Source organism: Oryctolagus cuniculus, chromosome 1 (genome assembly GCF_051225735.1).
Source record: "Oryctolagus cuniculus isolate XC-2025 breed Fujian yellow rabbit chromosome 1, ASM5122573v1, whole genome shotgun sequence".
In the NCBI taxonomy this organism is placed as follows: Eukaryota; Metazoa; Chordata; class Mammalia; order Lagomorpha; family Leporidae; genus Oryctolagus; species Oryctolagus cuniculus.
The window spans coordinates 161,332,115-161,351,650 of record NC_142867.1 but is presented as its reverse complement, the minus strand read 5'-3'; the positions used below and the strand labels follow the sequence as shown (position 1 = coordinate 161,351,650).

Here is a 19,536-nt window from a genome sequence, read left to right as displayed (position 1 = left end):
CTCCGAGGTGGGAGAGGACCACGCCATGACAGGTTCCTGCAGCACCATGGAAGCACGCAGTGGCTTTGTAGATGCTTCCAAATTATCTCTCTCTTGCATGAGACTGTGAGTTCCCTGAGACACTGATGAACGCCCCTGTTCCCTATATCATCAGCAACCACCCTGCCCGTGGTCTATAATCGCTCCACAGATAAGGACAGATGGACACATGGGTGGATGGATAGAAGGATGGGGTAGACACAGGCAATGGAAGACAGGGTGTGAATGAAGTGGAAGAACTAGCAATTCTGATCGGAAGCCAGGATCCTGCAGTAGGCGGTGAGGACGAACAATGTCAGATGAAATGGTACAGTTATAGTTACAGGCATCCATCTGGGTCCAGCCTGAAACCAAACCCAACTCAGGCGATGCATTTTCAGTTTGAGAGTCAGAGACGCACAGACCCAGAGTGATCTCCCATCTCCCCAGTTCACTCCCCAAACACCCTCAACAGCTCATTCTATAAGCAGATGCAGGCGTCTCCAGTGGCGATCTAACCACTGCGCTGGTCACCTACTTGCCATTAGCTAATTTCTGTGCCTTGCATATACTGTTCCACTTAATCCTCGCGCAAACCTCAGCAGTAAAGGGGCATTAGCTGTATCTTACAGATGAAGAAACTGAAACCCAGAGAGCTTAAAAATAGACCAAAGACACACAGATGTGAGGGCCACAGCAAGGATTTGAGACCGGTATGGAAATGATCTAAAACCTGAAAGGAAGGCAAAAAGACTGCTTTGGGTCCTTCAATCAAAGTAACATAAGGCCGGCGCCGCGGCTCACTAGGCTAATCCTCCGCCTAGCGGCGCCGGCACACCGGGTTCTAGTCCCGGTCGGGGCGCCGGATTCTGTCCCGGTTGTCCCTCTTCCAAGCCAGCCCTCTGCTGTGGCCAGGGAGTGCAGTGGAGGATGGCCCAGGTGCTTGGGCCCTGCACCCCATGGGAGACCAGGAAAAGCACCTGGCTCCTGGCTCCTGCCATCGGATCAGCGCGGTGCGCCGGCCGCAGCGCGCCGGCCGCGGCGGCCATTGGAGGGTGAACCAACAGCAAAGGAAGACCTTTCTCTCTGTCTCTCTCTCTCACTGTCCACTCTGCCTGTCAAAAAAAAAAAAAAAAAAAAAAGTAACATGAGGCGGTGCATATAGTGTCATGGCAGGATACGTCACTTACTGGAGGGCCAATCCAGCTTCCCACCCATGTGGGAGAACTAGACTGCATTCCTGATGCCTGGCTTTGACCTGGTTCAAACCTGGCCTGCGTGGACCTTTGGGGAGTGAGCCAGCAGCTGGAAGTCGGTGTCTGTCTGTCTGTCTCTTGCTCTAGCTCTTGCTCTGCCTCTCAATTGAAAAAAAAAAAAAAAAAAAAAAAAAAAAAAAAAAAAAAAGGTCTTGAGAGAATAGTGGTTCTGAGCCAGGGGCAATGTTCTCCCCAGGGGACCAGATGGCAATCCTGGAGAGGGCTTTTGACGGTCAGAGCTGGGGGCAGGAGAGGTGGGGAGCAGACACTACTGCCGCCTGCTGGGCAGAGGCCAGGATTGCTGTGCAACGTCTTAGAGCTACGAGGACAAGGCCCACAACAGAGGACTACCCAGCCCAGAGTACCAACAGCGTCGCCCCCTGAGAAACTGCTCCAGCACAGGGACTATGCTTGACTTACTATTTGCTATGAATGAGGTCCCAAGAATGTCAACTTGTAGAAAATGGATACGATGCAATTAACACTTGTCTAAGAATATAGTCTTATAGACCTGAATGTCCCGATCAATCTCACTCCAGAATTCCTTTCACCATGAACTACACAGGTCAGTTTCCTGTATGCCCCTTTAAACGAGATTTGCCTTCCTCGTGGTTCACCTCTTTACTATTTTGCTAGGACTCCTGAGTGGGTGGTTGAGCAGCACCCACGTGTCATCTCGCTGTGCTGGAGGCTGGAGGTCCACGATGAAGGTGTCAGCAGGCTGGGTTTCCTCCAAGGTCTCTCCCCTTGTGGGGGTTCTTCATGTGCCACCTGTGCCCCAGTGTCGCTCTCTTCTTTTTCTTCTTCCTCTTCCTCCTCCTCTTCCTCTTCTATTCCTCCTCCATCTTCTTTCTCTTCCTCTTCCTCTTCCTCCTCCCTCATTTTGAGAGACAGAAAGAGCTTCTATCCATTGGTTCATTATTCAAACACCCACTGGGACAAGGGCTGGGCCATGGCCAAAGCCAGGAACAGGGACCATAAGCCAAGTCTTCGACGTGGGTGGCAGGAACACAACAGTTTAATCCATCATTGTTGCCACCTGGGGTCTGCATTAGCAGGACACTGGAGCCAGGAATCAGAGGGAAGACTTAAACCCAGATACTCGGGGACTGTATGCAGGCATCGCCACAGGCCGAATGCCTGCTCTTCTCTTTCTCATAAGTGTAACTGAGCCCTCATCCCTGGTAGCTTGATGTAGATTTTCTCCCCCGCTGAGCTCATCTCAGTATCTCGTCCTGAGCCTACAGTGCCTCTGCCTTCACTGTAGTGTCTCTTGGTCAACTCCATGGGGGGAGTAGTACATGGGTGGCGCAAGCCTTTATACTCAATTACCACCCCTAGGACTCAGATCCTGGTGCTAGACTGCCGGTTGTTTTTCAGGAACTTCAAGCCCTGTTCAAAACAAAGCAATAACCAGTCTACTCCACAGGAGCCCACTTTGCCATCATAACATCTGCAAAAAATACATGGCAACCTCCCATCACCGCCACTGCTGCTGACCAATCAAAGGAAAGCCACAAATGCTGGGAACCAATCAGAGACTCACACCCCTCCACACACACACACACACACACACACACACATCTCGCACACTGCCGCACTCCCTTCACTTTATAAATTACGCTGCCTTTAATCTCGTGAGCAGTCTAGCAATGAAGCAGCAGCTGCCCGGCTGCTTGCTTTCGCACTGCAATAAATACCTCCTCTCTTCCATCACACACACACACACCCCCCCCCCGTGTCAGTGACGGGCTTAATGCGAGCTGGGCGAGCAGACCCAGTTCTAGGGGTCTACAGGAACTGCTCCAACTAGTTTTGGGGTTGCACTATAGCATAAGCGTTAGGTAGGGAGGAAAACATTAGCCTATGTGTGTGAAATGGGCCGGAGGGAAAAGACCAGAGTTCGTGTGGGAAGGAACGCAGCAGCCGTGGAAGCACGCTTGAGCAGCCTGGCATTTACCCATCAAAGTCCTCCCTGTGTCCCGTGACCCTGAGGGGCGTCTAGTCTTTGAAGAATTCCATGGGAATCTTTCTGGCCCAGTGCCATGAGCTGTTTGGTCTGATAACCTCAGGATACCAGCGCTGTGGCGTGGTGGGTGAGGGTACTGCCTGTGACGCTGGAATCCCATATGGGTGCTGATTGGGGTCACAGCTGCTCCACCGATCCAGCTCCCTGCTAGTGGTCTGGGAAAGCAGAAGAAGATGGCCCAAGTATTTGGGCTCCTGCACCTACGTGGGAGAACTGGAGGAAGCTCCTGGCTCCTGGCTTCGGCCTGACTCACACAATGCCTGTCTGTCTGTCTCTCTCACTCTCTCATTCTTGGTCTGTAACTCTGCCTTTCAAATAAATAAATCTTTAAAAAAAAAAACCCTCAGGAGAAATTTCATGAATTCCAAGCCCCAAAAATCCTTTGCCCAGTAATATCCCAGAAAAAGAGGAAAGGGAAGGAGAAAAGGTGGGGAGAATGGGACCCCAACCCCACAGAAACCGCAGTCTGGGTGCAGAATGGGTGCTTAGCTCCATGCTGAGTTGCGCATGTGGCCTGTTCGGTAACACCGGCTAGTTTGAACACCACCACTCCCTTCTCACAGCTGCAATTCTTTTCCGGGAGTCAGAGGGAGATGACAGAGCCTCTACCCAGCAGTAACAGAAGACACCAGAACACTGCATTAGGGCTTCAGGCATCAAAGGGACCCTGCGGGGAACCCCTCTTAGCAAATAAATCCGCACCTCTTTCCCCCACCTCCCGCGTCCACCTAAAAGTGTCAATAACCAGCTTGTTAAATTACTCACATGATTCATGTTTATTGTCAAAAAATTTTGGAATGATCGATCGATTAATTTGCTGAGTTTCTCATGAAGGAATCTATATTAAGCTCAGGGCAACGCACTGAATTTCATTCCGGAGTTTGAGTTCAGAGTCTGGGGCCATAATCAGTCTCCTGGGACACACTGCTCTTTCTCATCTCTTATTAAGGCACAGGTAGGTGCCCTTGGCCATTGTCAGTGGTGGATACCCTCAGCTGTTTCTCTTATCAATCAATGCAAGCAAGTACAATGGGTTTGCTGTTCCCCAGAGCTGCTCAGCTCCGGGCAGGCAGCTCAGTCTTTGCCCAGGGCCAAGCAGGAATCAGTGAGAAGGAACTGGGGTATCTCTCGCTTTGGGGCGCCATGGAAGCTTTCCCATGCCTCCTTAGCAGGTAGTATGCCCGCCCCCTGAGCTGGCTGCTGTGGTTTGAATGCTTTTATGCCCTTAGAATGTTTAGGATGAAACTTCAGTCCCCACAGCAACAGGATGAGGAGGTGGGGTCTTCGGAGAGGTGTTTAGTAGCTGAGGGCGGCACTGTTGGGCACGGATTGATGCTGCTGTCAAAGGGCTTGTGGGAGCCGGTTCTTGCTCTTCTGCCTTGGGGGAGCTGGGATTTCTCCTCCCCAGAGGCTGCAGGGTTCAGTGTCATCCAGGAAGCAGAGACCTGGCCCTGGCTCAACACCAAACCTCACTGTGCCTTGATCTTGCGCTACCCAGCTCCACGCCTGCAAGAAACACATTTCTATATAAATTAGCCAGGCCCGGATGTTCTAGTAGAGCAGCAAAACCAGGCCAAGCCGCCGGCCCACTGAGCTGCCTCAGCACCTGAGCCACAGCCATTGCTCCGAGGGACGGGTATGTGGTCCCAGCAGAGCCAATCACAGCCTTCCCTGGGGCTGATGGCTTAAAGCTGGGGAACTGTTGTTGACGCAGCCTGGAATCGAGAAAAAGTTCATTAAAGGTGAACACTACGAGAAACTGTGAATGGATTCAAATTTTGCACCAACATAAACTTACCTTTTAAGAATATTTTTCCAGGGGCCAATGCTGTGGCATAGGTTAAGCCTCTGCCTGCCGTGCTGGCATGCTCCTCTTCCGATCCAGCTCTATGCTATTGCCTGGGAAAGCAGTGGAGGATGGCCCAAGTCCTTGGGCCCCTGCACCTGCATGGGAGACCTGGAAGAAGCTCCTGGCTCCTGGCTTTAGATTGGCTCAGGTCCAGCTGTTCGGGCCATTTGGGTAGTAAACCAGCAGAAGGAAGATTTTCCTAACTCTACCTCTGACACAAATAAATGAAATCCAAAGAAGTATCCAGAGCAAGAAAGCTAGAGCCCCCCAACAGCGGTGGAGGGTGAGGGGGAAAGTTTATTTCTCGGGGTTATCACTGTGGCACTGCCTGCAGTGCCAGCATCGCAGACGGGCGCCAGTTCTAGTCCTGGCTGCTCCACTTCTGATCCAGCTCTCCACCAATGGCCTGGGAAGGTAGAAGATGGCCCAAGTCCCTGCATCCTATACCCACATGGGAGGCCTGGGTGAAGCTCCTGGCTCCTGGCTTCAGGCTGGCGCAGCCCCAGCCATGCGGCCATTTGGGCAGTGAACCAGCAGATGGAAGACCCTTCTCCCTGTCTCTCCCTTCCAAATAAAGAAATCTTTTTTTAAAGTTTCTTTCTCACAAACATTTTGGGAAATTGGGAGTCCAGGGTTTTTGGAGCAGCTCAACTGATTTATGGGGGCTGCAGGTTCTTTCTGACTCGGCGATTTACTACCTCGGACGTGACCCTGGTCCTCATGGACTAAAACAGTGCAGGTGGCAGGCACCAGTCCCTATTCGAAACACTTTGCGAAGATAACTCAGGTTAGCCGTATCACCAACCTGAGAAGCTGGAGTTTCATAAATTCTGTTTGACAGGTGAGGAACAGAGAGGTTAACTTGCCCACAGGTCACACAGCCAGGAGACCAGCAGAACCAGCAGTTAAGGCCGGCAGGTAGGCTCCGAGAGCCCTTTCCGGGCTGTGGAGCCTGCACCCCATCCAGCTCCCAGAGAGCTTGGAACTCCCAAGCGCCTCCCATTGAGAATTCTGCCGTGGCGGGTCACCAGCTAACGTCTCCCTGAAGTCAGGGCCTAGGTGACGCAGGCACAAAGATTACGGAGAGCACAAAGCAAGCTCTCCACTTCTGGTAAATGCACGGTAAGGGCAGAGCTGGGAAGTTCTTCCTGAGGTCTAACCTCTGGCTTGTTTCCCCACAGACGCAGGGACCCGAGCACGCGAGGCGGCCACCAGGTGTCGCCACAGCGTGCCCGCGCCGGAGGGCGGAGCTGGCCGAAGATCCGGAGCAGCATGTGGACGCTCGGGCGCCGCGCGGTCGCGGGCCTCCGGCCCCGGCCGGCGCCCCCGGAATCTGCCCACGCCCGCGTCGGCGCCCCGCGGCCGGCGGATACCGCCCGACTCTGCTGCCTCCGGGGACTGCGCCCTGGGACAGCCGTGGCCTGCGCGCCGGCGCCCGCCGTGAGTATCCGCTCCGGGCAGGGCCGCACGCCGGCCTGGGGAGGCGCCGCGCACGCCCTGGGCACGCGCGCTCTGCTCCGGCGCCGGGTCGGGGCGGGCCCGGGACGCGCAGGGCCCAGGCCAGGGCGCGCAGACTTCTGGAAGACCGAGCTCCGGGGCCTGTGGTAAACTCTTGTCCCCGCCCTCAGATAAGGGCGCCTCGGTGCGCCCGCGCCCCTGGTGTCTTCCAGCCTGTTCACGAGCCCAGGGCCGCCTTCCAGCCGGGGGAAACCGTCAGGGACTTCGGCTTTAGGAAAACGACCCGATTCCCAGTTCTGCAGAGCCGCGGGACTCTGTGGTTTTCCGTCGCGAGCGGATAAAGGTCTCACCTGTTTGGGGCGGACCTGGTGGGAGGATTAAATTGGATGCCAGCGCCTCGAGGTAGCCCCTCTTCTCCCGGAGGGGGCTCCCGGGCCCGCCTGGTCCGGTTCTCCTGGACGAAGTGGGAGGACGCGACAGAGCGCAGCGGCGGGCTGGGGCCAGGGCCAGGGCCAGGGCCAGGGCCGCGGCCGCCTGTGTTGGGGAAGCACAAGGACGCGGGCGAGGTTCCGGGCACGCAGTGTGGCTCCAGGGTTTGCAATTCAGAGCGAGGCTTCCCACTGAGGGCCCACACGGTGGCTGAAGTGATTTTGAACTTGGCGGCGGGGCCGGGGTTTGGAACTTGGGGGAGTGAGGAGCCGTGGGGGCCTTACTTAGCTGGTGGCTGTGCGGGGCTGTGGATTCGGGGGCGCCCAGTACAGGGACCCTGGGCGCGCATGGCTGAGCACTGGTTCTCAGGCTGCTGGCTGGTTGGCACGCTTGGTGCCATGAGGGTCTCTTTCCATCCTCACTCACCGCAGCGTGGCCCAGGGTACTTGTGGAGCTGGGTGGGTGACAGCGACAACTGCCTTGCCCTTCCTCGAAGGGATCCCTAAGGTCCCGTGGGCTGCTCAGTTCCTCAGACCCGAGGCCACTTCCCAGCTGTCATTTCTGTGTCCCCTACCTTCTACATCTGGAGTAGCTGTCAGGACCGGGCTGGAGTACACAATGCTGCATCTCTGGTAGCTGCGCTGAACAAGTAAAGAGAAACAAGTGAAAGGAATTGCAGCAAGATGTTTAACCAGCCTATCCCAAAGAGTTTGATTTCAGCCTGAAATCAGGTTTTTTTTTTGTTTTTTGTTTTTTGTTTTTGTTTTTTTTTTCACATCATTAGCAGGATCTCTTGCATCCTTTTCTCATACTGAGGCTTCCAGCCCCTCCCACTTCAGATGTTAAGTTTCCATGGAAATAATCGATGTTTACATTTTACAAAACTCACAAATGAAAATGGAAGATTCACACAGCTAAGCTATTCCAGAGCTTTATTATTTTCCACAGCTCTATTATTTAAAAATGAATTGACGGGACCGAGTTGTAGCGTAGCAGGTGAAGTCGCCGTCTGCAATTATGGTTGCTGCTTCATGACCCGGCTGCTCCTCTTCCAATCCAGCTCCCTGCTTATGGCCTGGGAAAGCAGCAGAAGATGGCCCAAGTGCTTGGGCCCCTGCATCCACATGGGAGACCCAGAAGAAGCTCCTGGCTTCAGCCTGGCCCGGCCCTGGCCTTTGGCCCGCCATGTTGGACAGCTCTGGGGAACAGCAGAGTTAGTGACTTATCATGGGTTCATTGCTGTGGCTACTTAGAGACCCCGCAAGCCACGGAAATGGCGCTTGCTGGTACAGCTGCATGGCACCCACCCTGTTTGTACTCACGCGGTTCTCAGGCAGCCTCCAGTCTTGATGGAGCATGTACCAGGGGCTTTTTTTTTTTTTTTTGTAATATTTATTTATTCATCTGAACGAGTGATAGGGAGAGACAGAGAAAGAGATCTTGCATCGCTGTTTCATTCCTCACATAGCTACAACAGCTGGGGCTGGACCAGGCCGAAGCCAAGAACCCAAAACTCCATCTGGGTCTCCCACAATGGTGCAGGGGCCCAAGTACTTGGGCTGTCTGCTGCTGCTGCTTTCTGAGGTGCATAAGCAGGGAGCTGGTTAGTAAGTGGAGCAGCTGGGACTCGAACCACTGCTCATACAGGTTGTGGGTGTTGCAGGCAGCAGCCTCACCTGCTGTGCCACAGTGCAACCCCAGTGGGCTGTGTCTCACAAGGGGGATAACTCAGTGTCACTGCCTCTTCAGCAACTTCATGCGCTCCTGCCCCTCCCTTTTAGACATCCTCCGAGCTCCCTAGAGAAGAACAACATCCCTGCAACTCCATGATCTTTTGCTGGGGGTCTGACTAGCAACATACGCCCTAATGCAGTTTAAATTCATTTGCCTTGTCTGCCATAGATATATACACAAGTTTATACATGCACAAGGGGTTATTAACCATCTGTGTTGCTTAGCGATCAGCAATACATGATAGGGTCTGAATGTGTCCCCTGACACCCCTACCCCCCGCATTTCCATGTTGACCCCTGGTCATCCGGGTGATGGAGGTAGGAAGTGTAGTCATGCAGGTGAGTGGGTCAGGAGTCCCAGCATCCTTGGGACAGGGATTAGTGCCCTTCCAGGATACCCCGAGGGGGCTCCTTCGCCCCTTCTGCCATCTGCGAACCAGGAACCAGGCCCTCAGCAGACATCAAAGCCATCAACACCCTGATCGGGCACTTGGCAGCCTCCAGAGCTCTCAGAAGCAGGTGTCTCTTCTGTGAGAGCCACGCAGCCTTTGGTATCCGGTACAGTAGCCTGGCGGACCCTAGATTGAGAGAGGGATGTGTTCGTCAGGTGGCCCCGTGTGCAGCCCGCCTTCACTGCCATGCCCTCCCCAGGGGCAGCCTGCTGGCCTGCGGTCTGGGAATCTTCTCCTTTCCGTAGACTTTTGCTTCTGGGTGTCTCTCCCTAAACCTTGTACTGTTACACAGGAGCCTCTTGCTGGGACGCACACCTTATGTGTCGCACATCCTCTAGTCTCCTTCTGGTGACAGTCGGCTTGCTGCACTGCGTGTGCGTGGAAGTTCCTTTTGCATGAATTCCTCAGAGTGGAACAGCTGGGCAAAAGGCCAGCCAAGAATCCACGCAGTTTCTGCCCAAAGTGGCTGTATCAGTCCATCCTCTGATTCATCCCGCAAGTGCTGTGCTGTGACAGAGCCCCAGGCTGCAGGAGGATGGGGGGGGGGGGGCTGCCCAAGCCCTGAGGCCAGGACATTATCTAGTGTTTCCTCATATGTGTCCTGTGAGCTGCCTCTGCAGCCTTGAGCAAGGCAAACCTCCCAGGGAAGTAAAGTCCCAGGGCTCCTGGGAGACCTGGAGTTACAAGGAGGGGTGGCTGGAGTGTGCACTCCCAGTGCTGCACCGGGCTTCCATCTGCCTGTCCCCAGCGGAGCAGAGCAGAGCAGAGCAGGCTCTTCCTTAGGCAGGGTCTGAAGTTGCCCTCTGGGACCCCAGGGTCTCCATGCTTTTGTTATGTTTCAAAATAGAGGTTGATTGCCCAGGCCCTGAACTTGGGGTGTTCCTGGTGTCTTATTTAATCCTGCAGCAGTGTGCAAGCATAGCTCCACAGCCCCTCCTTAGTGGAGAAAAGTGAGCGCCCCAAGGGATCAGCTGTCACCCAAGGAATGGTACATGGGCCAAAGTGGGTAAGGCCAGGCATATTTGGTAATGGTTTCTTTTTGCGAATGAGAAGAGCTGCATGAAAACTCTTGCTTTTGGCTGTGAAGGGGGAACGGGCATCCCCCCTCCAGGAACACCAGTAAAACCGTATACAATTGAAAACTATAAAGAGGCTGGCGTTGTGGAGTAGCAAGGTAAGCTGCCACCTGCAGCATCAGCATCCCATGTCGGGTGCCAGTTTGAATTCCAGCTGCTCCATGTCTGATCCAGCTCCCTGCTAATGCACCTGGGAAAACAGTGGAAGATGGCCCAAGTGCTTGGGCCCCTGCATGGGCGTGGGCCCCTGGAAACCCAGATGGAGCTCCAGGCTCCTGGCTTCAGCCTGGCCCAGCCATAGTTGTTGCAGCCATCTGCAGAATGAACCAACGGATGGAGGATCTCTGTCTCTCTCTCTGCCTTTCAAATAAGTGAATAAATCTTTTTTATCAGCGCAACAGGAAACTACTTGTACGAAGGTACCAGAGAGACTAGCCCAGTGGGCTTGAGAAGATAGGATCCTGGGGAGGAGGGACATCTCCTGAGATGAGCCCAGCAGGGTTTGCCGCCTCTCCCTCCGTGTTTTCAGCGCTGCTCTGACTCTGTGGCACAACTCCGGGGACCAGGCAGCGTGGCCTCCATCCCAACCCCACCCCTTTATATCCTTATATCTGCTTGACCCTGGGCAAGTTACCCTGGCACCTCTATTTTCTCATCTGTATAATGTGACTACTAAGTCAGTGCTCATTATTGGCAGACCTGAACTTGGGAATTTACCTGCTTACCAGATTTTTTTTTTTTAACTCTTGATGCTTTTGCCCCCAGTCTGCAGACAGGTAAACAGTGGCCAAAAACTTGAACCCCGCCATGCTCATGCTCCCAGCAGAGAGCAAAGTTGCCCTCATTTTGGCATCTGTTTCAGCTCTCTTAGTATGAGCAGGTGTGCTCTGTGTAAGCTTCAGTGCTGTGTGTGTGCGTGTTCCACTATTGAAAGTGGTCCCCGGCCGGCGCCGCAGCTCACTAGGCTAATCCTCTGCCTTGCGGCGCTGGCACACCGGGTTCTAGTCCCGGTCGGGGTGCCGGATTCTGTCCCGGTTGCCCCTCTTCCAGGCCAGCTCTCTGCTGTGGCCCAGGAGTGCAGTGGAGGATGGCCCAAGTGCTTGGGCCCTGCACCCCATGGGAGACCAGGAGAAGCACCTGGCTCCTGCCTTTGGATCAGCACGGTTCACCCACTGGAGGGTGAACCAACGGCAAAGGAAGACCTTTCTCTTTGTCTCTCTCTCTCACTGTCCACTCTGCCTGTCAAAAAGAAAGAAAAAAAAAGTGGTCCCCAAGCAGAACGGAAGTGAGTGGCAGAAGGCTGGGAGGGGCTGTACAGAGGAAAGGCACGCTGTGGCTGAGCCTCATGCAGGTGGGAGCCACGGTGCTGTTCGCAGTTCATGCATTAGTAGCAGATACACCGAATGAGGTGTCTTTAAGCAGAAATACTCCTAAAATTGAGTGCTCTGTGAGCATGGTGTGACCAGAGGCTTGCACGAAGCTCACCTTGTATTTCCCCTTGGAATAATTCACTAATTCTCTCCGGCAACTTGATAGCAGCATGAGTGGCTGCTGCACTGGTAGTGCTGCCCTCACAGGGCTGTCATGAGGACTGCAGGAGGCTGTGTATGGAAGGACTAAGGGGCGGGCGTTTGGCACAGCTGTTAGGATGTCGCTCGAGGGTGCATGTCATGGTACCGTGGGCTAAATCGCTCAACTGGGACACCCACCTCTCTTATCAGAGCACTGGTTCAAATCCCGGCTCTGTTTCATTTTCTTCCTTCCTTTTTTTTTTTTTTTTTTAAGATTTATTTATTTATTTGAAAGGCAGAGTTACAAAGAGAAAGGAGAGACAGAGACAGAGAGATCTTCCATCTGCAGGTTCACTCCCCAGTTGGCTGCAATGGCTGGAGCTGTGCTGATCCAAAGCCAGGAGCCAGGAGCTTCTTCAGGGTCTCCAACGTGGATGTAGGGGCCCAAGGACTTGGGCCATCTTCTATTGCTTTCCCAGGCCACAGCAGAGAGCTGGATCAGAAGAAGAGCAGCCAGGACTCGAACCAGCACTCATATGGGATGCTGGCACTGCAAGCAGCGGCTTTACTCACTACGCCACAAGGCTAGCCCCTTATTTTCTTCCTTCTTTTCTTTCTTTCTTTCTTTCTTTTTTTTTTTTAAGATTTATTTATTTGAAAGAGTTACAGAGGGAGAGATTAATCTATCTTCCATCCGCTGGTTCACTTCCCAAATGGCCACAATAGCCTGGGCTGGGTCAGACCAAAGCCAGGAGCCTAGAACTCCATCTGGGTCTCCCACATGGGTGGCAGGGGCCCAAGTAATCAGGTCATCTTCTGCTGTTTTCCTAGGCGCATTAGCAGGGAACTGGATCAGGGGTGGAGCAGCTGGGACATGAATTGGTGCACAGCACACACAGCAAGCCAGCTTTGCAGGTGGTGGCTTAACTCTGCGTGCCACAATGCCAGCCCACGCTCTGTTTCTGATTTCAGTTTCCTGTTAGTGCACACCCTGCGGGCAGCAGATAATGGCTCAAGTAATTAGATCCCTGCCATTTGTCTGGGAGACTTGAATTGAGTTCCCGATTCCCTATTTCCACCTGACCCAGACCTGGGTGTTGTGAACCAGAGGATGGAAGATCTCTCTTTGCCTTTCAAATAAATAAAGACAAATAAGGTGTGTGTGTGTGTGTGTTTTAAAGATTTGTTTATTTATTTGAAAGGCCGAGTTACAGGGAGAGAGGGAGACAGAGGTAGATCTTCCATCTGCTGGTTCACTGCCCAAATGGCTGCAACGGCCAAGCTGGGCTGATCCAAAGCCAGGGTCCAGGAGCTTCATCTGGGTCTCCAAGTCGGCCCAAGCACTTGGGCTGTCCTCCACAGCCTTCCCAAGCACGTTGTCAAGGAGCTGGATCTGAAGTGGAGCAGCCAGGATTCAAACTGGCACCCATATGAGATGTTGGTGCTGCGGGTGTCAGCATAACCTGCTATGCCACAGCATATGCCACAGCATTGGCTCCAGACAAATAAGTTCTTAGGAAGACTCAGTGGGGCCCGTGTTGTGGTGCAGCGGGTTAAGCCACAGGCTGCAGCGCCGACATCCCATGTGGGCACTGGTTTGAATCCTGGCTGCTCCACTTCTGATCCAGCTCCCTGCTGATGCTCCTGGGAAAGCAGTGGAAGATGGCCCAGGTCCTTGAGCACCTGAACTCATGTTGGAGACCTGGAAGAAGCTCCTGGCTCCTGGCTTTGGCCTGGCCCACCTCCAGCCACTGTGGCCATTTTGGGAATAAACCAGAGAATGGAAGATTCTCTCTTGCTCTCTCTCTCTCTCTGAAATTGTGAAATTGACTTTTAAATAATAAAATAAACTTTAAAAAAAAAAAAGGGACAATGACTCAGCAGTGCCAAGCAGATGGAGAACATTCTAGAACATGTGTAGCTACCACAGTGAGTGTGGGTGTCATGGTGGCCCTCTCACAGCTCCTCCAGAGCCACGGTGCACTGTGCCCATTTCCTCCTGCATTGCTCACTTCCCAGCCCGTGCCTGCTGCCTTTTTTCTGAGCTTGCCAAGAGACTGCTGGCTCCAGAGCAGTAACTGGCTCTACCCCTGCTCTCTGCGGCAACCCGCCTGACCTTGGGAGAGCATCGGCCTTACCACCAAAATCCAAGCCCTTCGGTGCCTTCCCAGACTGCAGCCTAGTGCGTGCGGCTCCTTCACGAGGCCCCGCGGTGCCCCCACCCCCACCCCATCGCTCCCGCAGCCTCCTCCCTGCTACACATCCCCCTCTCGTGTTCTCACCCAGATATTCCATCCATCTTCGCATCCGGTCAGTAGGACTCACACAGCAGAGCGGGTGGTGGTCAGCTTGGGCCCTATGACCCAGCCCAGCAGCTGGGGGCTGATGAAACCAACAGGTCACACCCATCCAGTCCTGTGGGTCATGCTCATAAGGCTGTCAGACAACCAGGGGCTCTCCCAGCCTCTCTCCAGACCTCTGCAGGCTTCTGCCTCTTGCTGTTTAGTGTTACTTGTCTTAGTAGAGTTCTGGGAGCGTTGCCTATGCCTCCTCCTGCCTCCTGCTCAGCGGCCTCCCGCAGCACTGCCCAGCAGAGCCTCTGCCAGGGTGCAAACATTCTGTGCCTGCCGCTGGCCACGTGTGGCCACTGGACACTTGAAGCATGGCCAGCAGTGGAGGACTGACTTTGCTTTAGCTCAATAAATTTAAGTAACTCTGTGTGGCTCTTGGCTATCATATTAGACAGCTTACGCTTAGAAGGACACTAAGGGAACCCACTGTAGTGCCTTAGAGAACGTTTAAAGGGGCCTGTGTTGTGGCACAGTGGAGTAAGCCGCTGCCCGCAACGCCAGCATCCCACATGAGCACTGGTTCTGAGACTCGACTTCTCTGCTTCTGATCCAGCTCCCTGCTGATGCACCTGGGAAAGCTGCAGAAGTTGGCTCAAGTGCTGGGGTCCCTGCCACCACAGGGGAGATCTGAACAGAGTTCCAGGCTCCAGGCTTCTGCCTGGCCCGTCTGTGGTTGTTGTGGCCATTTGAGGAGTGAGCCAGTGGGTGGAAGATCTCTTTGTTTCTCTGTCTCCCTGTCTTTCAAATAAATAAATGTTTATTTATTATTTGAAAGGCAGAGTTACAGAGGGGCAGAAGCAGAGAGAGAGAAAGAAAGAGAGAGAGAGATCTTCCATCTGCTGGTTCACTCCCCAAATGGCTACAAAGGCTGGAGCTGGACCCATCCAAAACCAGGAGCCTGGAGCTTCTTCCAGGTCTCATGTGGGTGCAGGAACCCAAGGATTTGGGCCATCTTCTACTGCTTTCCCAGGCCATAGCAGAGAGCTGGATGAGAAGTGGAGCACCTGGGACTTGAACCAGCACCTGTATGGGATGCCCACTGCAGACAGCGGCTTTACCAACTATACCACAGCGCCGGCCCCATAAATAAATCTTTAAAAAGCACTGTCGTGTGGTTACTTTCTTTCTTTCTTTCTTTCTATTTTTTTTTTTTTTTTTTTTTTTTTTGACAGGCAAAGTGGACAGTGAGAGAGAAAGAGAGAAAGGTCTTCCTTTTGCTGTCGGTTCACCCTGCAATGGCCGGTGCACCGTGCTGATCCGATGGCAGGAGCCAGGTGCTTCTCCTGGTCTCCCATGGGGTGCAGGGCCCAAGGACTTGGGCCATCCTCCACTGTACTCCCTGGCCACAGCAGAGAGCTGGCCTGGAAGAGGGGTAACCGGGACAGAATCCAGCGTCCCGACCGGGACGAGAACCTGGTGTGCCGGTGCCGCTAGGCGGAGGATTAGCCTATGCCGCGGCGCCGGCCATGTGGTTACTTTCAAGTGTAGCAGTGGCAATTAAAACAACAAACCAATGTGTGGCTGGGTTGTGATGCACTGACCAGGAGGTCATGTTCTCCACTTTTAGAGTTTCACCGTCCAGTGCCTCAGCCCGCTGCTGCGTGTGAAGAAGCAGAAAGTCTGTCTGATGACCTTGAGGACGTCCGGAGAGTCAGGTGACCCCGGGTAAGAGGAGGGTCCCTTGGTGGCACAGTTTGCCCCTCCCATACAGACCCCGTTTTTCCCTGGGCGCCAGCACGCACAGCTTCCCGCAGTACTGGGCGGCCACCACGTTACTTTCAACGAAGAAGCATTACGGCGTGGTGAGTGGCCCCTGCGGCTGGACACTGAGGCTGATTCTGGAGTTTTGTTACTCGTTCTTTGAGTATCCCAGTAGTTAGGGTTTGCCACAGCCTTGTACGGAGGAGACCTAAGAATGTCGTGGTCACACCCGTAGGGGTTCGCATCGCCCTCACTGCGCAGCCCAGGGCGGCGTTCTTCCATGGAACGCGTCACGCCAGCTCCTCCCCCGCCTGCCAGTGCCTCAGTGTCCTGTGCCTTGTCAAGGCTGGGTCGCGTTGTCCGAGTCCTGTTCTACAGAAGGGGCTGGGAGCAGAGGAGGGCTGGAGGTGGCCCTGTCCCCGTGGGTATCCGGCTCCAGCTAACCCAGGGAAGGCTGGGAAACGTAGTCGTGCGGGGGCGTTGGCAGGGGCAGACACAGCTGCAGGGAGCCCCTGCCGAGGGATTCCTGCGTGGACTGTCCTGCACAGCACGCTGATGGAGAGGGCAGGGCACCCGTTCAGGAAGGGGGCTTGTCCTGGCCCTGAGCTGTGCTGGAGTCCTGCTGGGCAGCCAGGGGCAGCCTCTGCTCCAGCGGGAGTGGCGGGGGCTGGGGCGAGGGGCGGGGCCGCTGCCTCCGTGCCTGTGAGGAGGCGGGCAGTGGGAGGGGCCACTTCTGCCGAGAACAGTTTGGAGTGTGAAGGCTGTTATAAGGCTCCAGTAGGAAGCTGTTTCAGGCCAGAGTGACTTTCATATGGCGGTGGGATTTTCCCCTGGAACCTGGTAGGCTTCCGGTCTGTTTACTCCCAGTTCCAAGGTCACTGTCCACATCCAAGTTGCTTCCTTGGGTGGGAGTCTGCGGCTGCCTTGTTTCTTGCTTGCTTGCTTGCTTTCCTTTTTTTTTTTTTTTTTTTTGAGATTTATTTATTTATTTGAAAGGCAGAGGGAGAGACAGAGAGAGAAGTCTTCCATCTGCCAGTTCACTCCCAAATGGCTGCAGTGGCTGGAGCTGGGCCGATCCGAAGCCAGAGGTCTTGAGCTTCTTCCAGGTCTCCCACGCAGGTGCAGGGGTCCAGGGGTCCAGGCACTTGGGCCATCCTCCACTGCTTTCCCAGGCCATCAGCAGAGAGCTGGATCAGAAAAGCAGCAGTTAGGACTTGAACCAGCGCCCATATGGGATGGGCTTCCCTGCAAGCAAAGGCGTAGCCTACTACTCCACAGTACCGCTCCTTTGTTCTTCTGTCTGGTTCACTCCCCCAATGGCCCAAATGGCTAGGGTTGGGCCAGGCCAATGCCAGAAGCCTGAAACTCCAGCCTAGTCTCCCGTGTGGGTACAAGGGGCCCAAGCACTTGGGCCATCTTCTGCTGCTCTCCTAGACCATTTGCAGAGAGCTGGATTGGAAGTAGAGCAGCCAGGACTGGATCTGACACCCATATGGGACACTGGTGTCACAGATGGCAGCTTAACCTGCTACACCACAACAGCAGCCCTGTCTTGTTTCTTTGCATGCCAGGTGCCCAGCTCTCTCGACCAAAAAGCAGGTACGTCATCTCATAAGGTGGTGGCCCAGCAGTGCCCCAACCTGGATTTTTTTTTTTTTTTTTTTTTTTTTTTGACAGGCAGAGTGGACAGTGAGAGAGAGAGACAGAGAGAAAGGTCTTCCTATTGCCGTTGGTTCACCCTCCAATGGCCGCCACAGCCGGTGCATCGCGCTGATCCAAAGCCAGGAGCCAGGTGCTTCTCCTGTTCTCCCATGCGGGTGCAAGGGCCCAAGGACCTGGGCCATCCTCCACTGCACTCCCTGGCCACAGCAGAGAGCTGGACTGGAAGAGGGGCAACCAGGACAGAATCCGGCACCCCGACCGGGACTAGAACCCGGGGTGCCGGCACCGCAGGCGGAGGATTAGCCTATTGAGCCGTGACGCCGGCCCCATCCTGGTTTTTCCAACGTGGTTGGGTCCCTTTCCTTAGGTCCTGGCAGGTCTTCTGTATTCAGAACCAGGGATTCTCCCTTTGACCTCTTCATCTTTGTGTGGCCTTTCTTCTCTGAAAGCCGCTTCGCTCCTGGCTCACCTTCCCCCAGCACACCTGCTGGAAGCAACAAGAAGCCAACACAGCCAGCATCGCACAGTAGTGGTATGCTGCTGTATGCTGCCGGCCTTCCAGGTCATCACGGGCGCTAGGTTTATAGATGGCGGCACATGCTGGGCTCACGGGCCCAGAGAGCCGAGCAAGCTTCCCTGCCCCGAATTCTCTAAGCACATGCTGTGGACTATGGACTATGTGTTTTCGGGGTTTGCTTTGGTGCCACCCATTTCCAGCCCCTGCTTCCGGCACTCTGGTGCCCCTGCAGGTGTCCTGAGAGGGTGGCAGAGTCCTGCCAGGATGCCCCTACCCCCGTGGAGGCATGGGGCCTCCCACTGGGCCCGTTCTCTGTCATCAGGGAGCACCTGCCTAGCTCTTCCCCTGAGTCTTTGTGTTTACCAAATTCCTCTAGATGCAGATCCACCAGCCTCCCCTCCCCAGCCTTCTTGGAGAATGGCCCCTCCCTTGTCTAGGCAGTCCCATAGCTGTCTCCACGTTGTACCCTTGAAGTGGGGGATGGGCTGCGTGGGGAGGGGTCGTGAGTACATCCTTTTTGGTTTGTGGTAATTGTCCAGTAGGCCCAACTGTCTTACGTTAGCCCCCTGGAAACTGAGGTAATGGAGTTGTCTGGTGTACACTTTAGAACCCACAGATATAGCCCCACAGGTGCACACAAGCTCATAGAAGGGTGTTGACAGTAGCTATAGTTTTACTATTATAATTCACTATTTTAAATTGTGCAGTTCTGGGGGTTTAGTATATTCACATGGTTGGCAACTACCCATTGATTCCAGAACATCTTCATGTTTCCAGAAAGAAGCCCTGTATCCGTTCACGCTCACTCCCCTTCCTCCTTTTCCCAGCTCCTTGCAGCCACCAGTCGTCTTTCTCTCCTCATGGATTTGCAGTGACTTTTTAAAAATGGAAGAGTAGTATCCATACAGAAATGTCTCCAGGTCTCGTATGCAGCCTGCTGAGTTTGAAAACGCTGAACAAACTCATGGAACTGGCAGGCAGCTGAAGACACAGAATGGCAGAGCCCCGGACAGGCCTCCTCTCCCTCCTGTCATTAGCCCTGCCTGCCCTCAGCCTTCCATTCGTTGGCACCCTTAGATGGCTTCCGTTCTGATTTCTAACACCATGGATTAGTGTTGCCTCTTGTTTTCCTTTATATAAGCAGTAGTGTTAAGTATAGGAAGTATGTTTGTGTGTGGCTTCTAGATTCATGTTTGCTCTTAGGGTTATAGACACTTCTAGTTTGCTATGTACTATCCTGCTGTGGGAATATGACCACAATTAGCGTATCTGTTCTCTTATGTAACCAGTGCAGGCCTTCACAGCTTTCAGTGGAGACTGGAGGCTCTCTCTGCTGTGGACACCCTGGCTAGCATGCCTGTGTCGTTGGGTGAACCTGGGCGTGCACTTCTGTTTTTTGCATCCCAGAGTGGAAGAGAGGGGTCGGAGCATGTGCACGTGTCAACTTTGGTAAACATTGCTCGAAGAGACGCATTTCCAAAGTGACCGTCCCAT

General features: G+C 54.1%; 1 protein-coding gene and 1 long non-coding RNA gene across 6 annotated transcripts in view; one reads left to right on the top strand and one right to left on the bottom strand.

Moving 5' to 3' along the window:
* Nucleotides 1–4,060: 4,060 nt before the first annotated feature.
* On the bottom strand, nt 4,061–7,090 carry LOC149128723 (uncharacterized). Of its 2 annotated transcripts, XR_016237129.1 has the most exons (3): nt 6,961–7,076; nt 5,102–5,202; nt 4,061–5,018 (listed from the first exon to the last, which is right to left on the bottom strand). It is a non-coding gene; the product is annotated as an uncharacterized LOC149128723 (long non-coding RNA). The 2 variants fall into 2 exon arrangements; XR_016237126.1 differs by lacking the exon at nt 5,102–5,202 and having other exon boundaries at nt 4,061–4,809; nt 6,961–7,090.
* The window catches only part of FXN (frataxin), a 29,238-nt gene continuing 16,084 nt past the window's right edge, over nt 6,383–19,536 (top strand). Inside the window, exons 1-2 of one of the 4 annotated variants that reach the window (XM_089337001.1) lie at nt 6,383–6,592; nt 15,730–15,827. In XM_089337001.1, the coding sequence (XP_089193127.1) occupies nt 6,425–6,592; nt 15,730–15,827 (266 nt within the window). In that variant the 5' untranslated portion in view covers nt 6,383–6,424. Of the gene's footprint in view, nt 6,593–6,659; nt 6,954–15,729; nt 15,828–19,536 lie in introns of those variants that run through there. The other 3 variants (XM_008256231.5, XM_089337012.1, XM_089337007.1) reach the window with 3 other exon arrangements.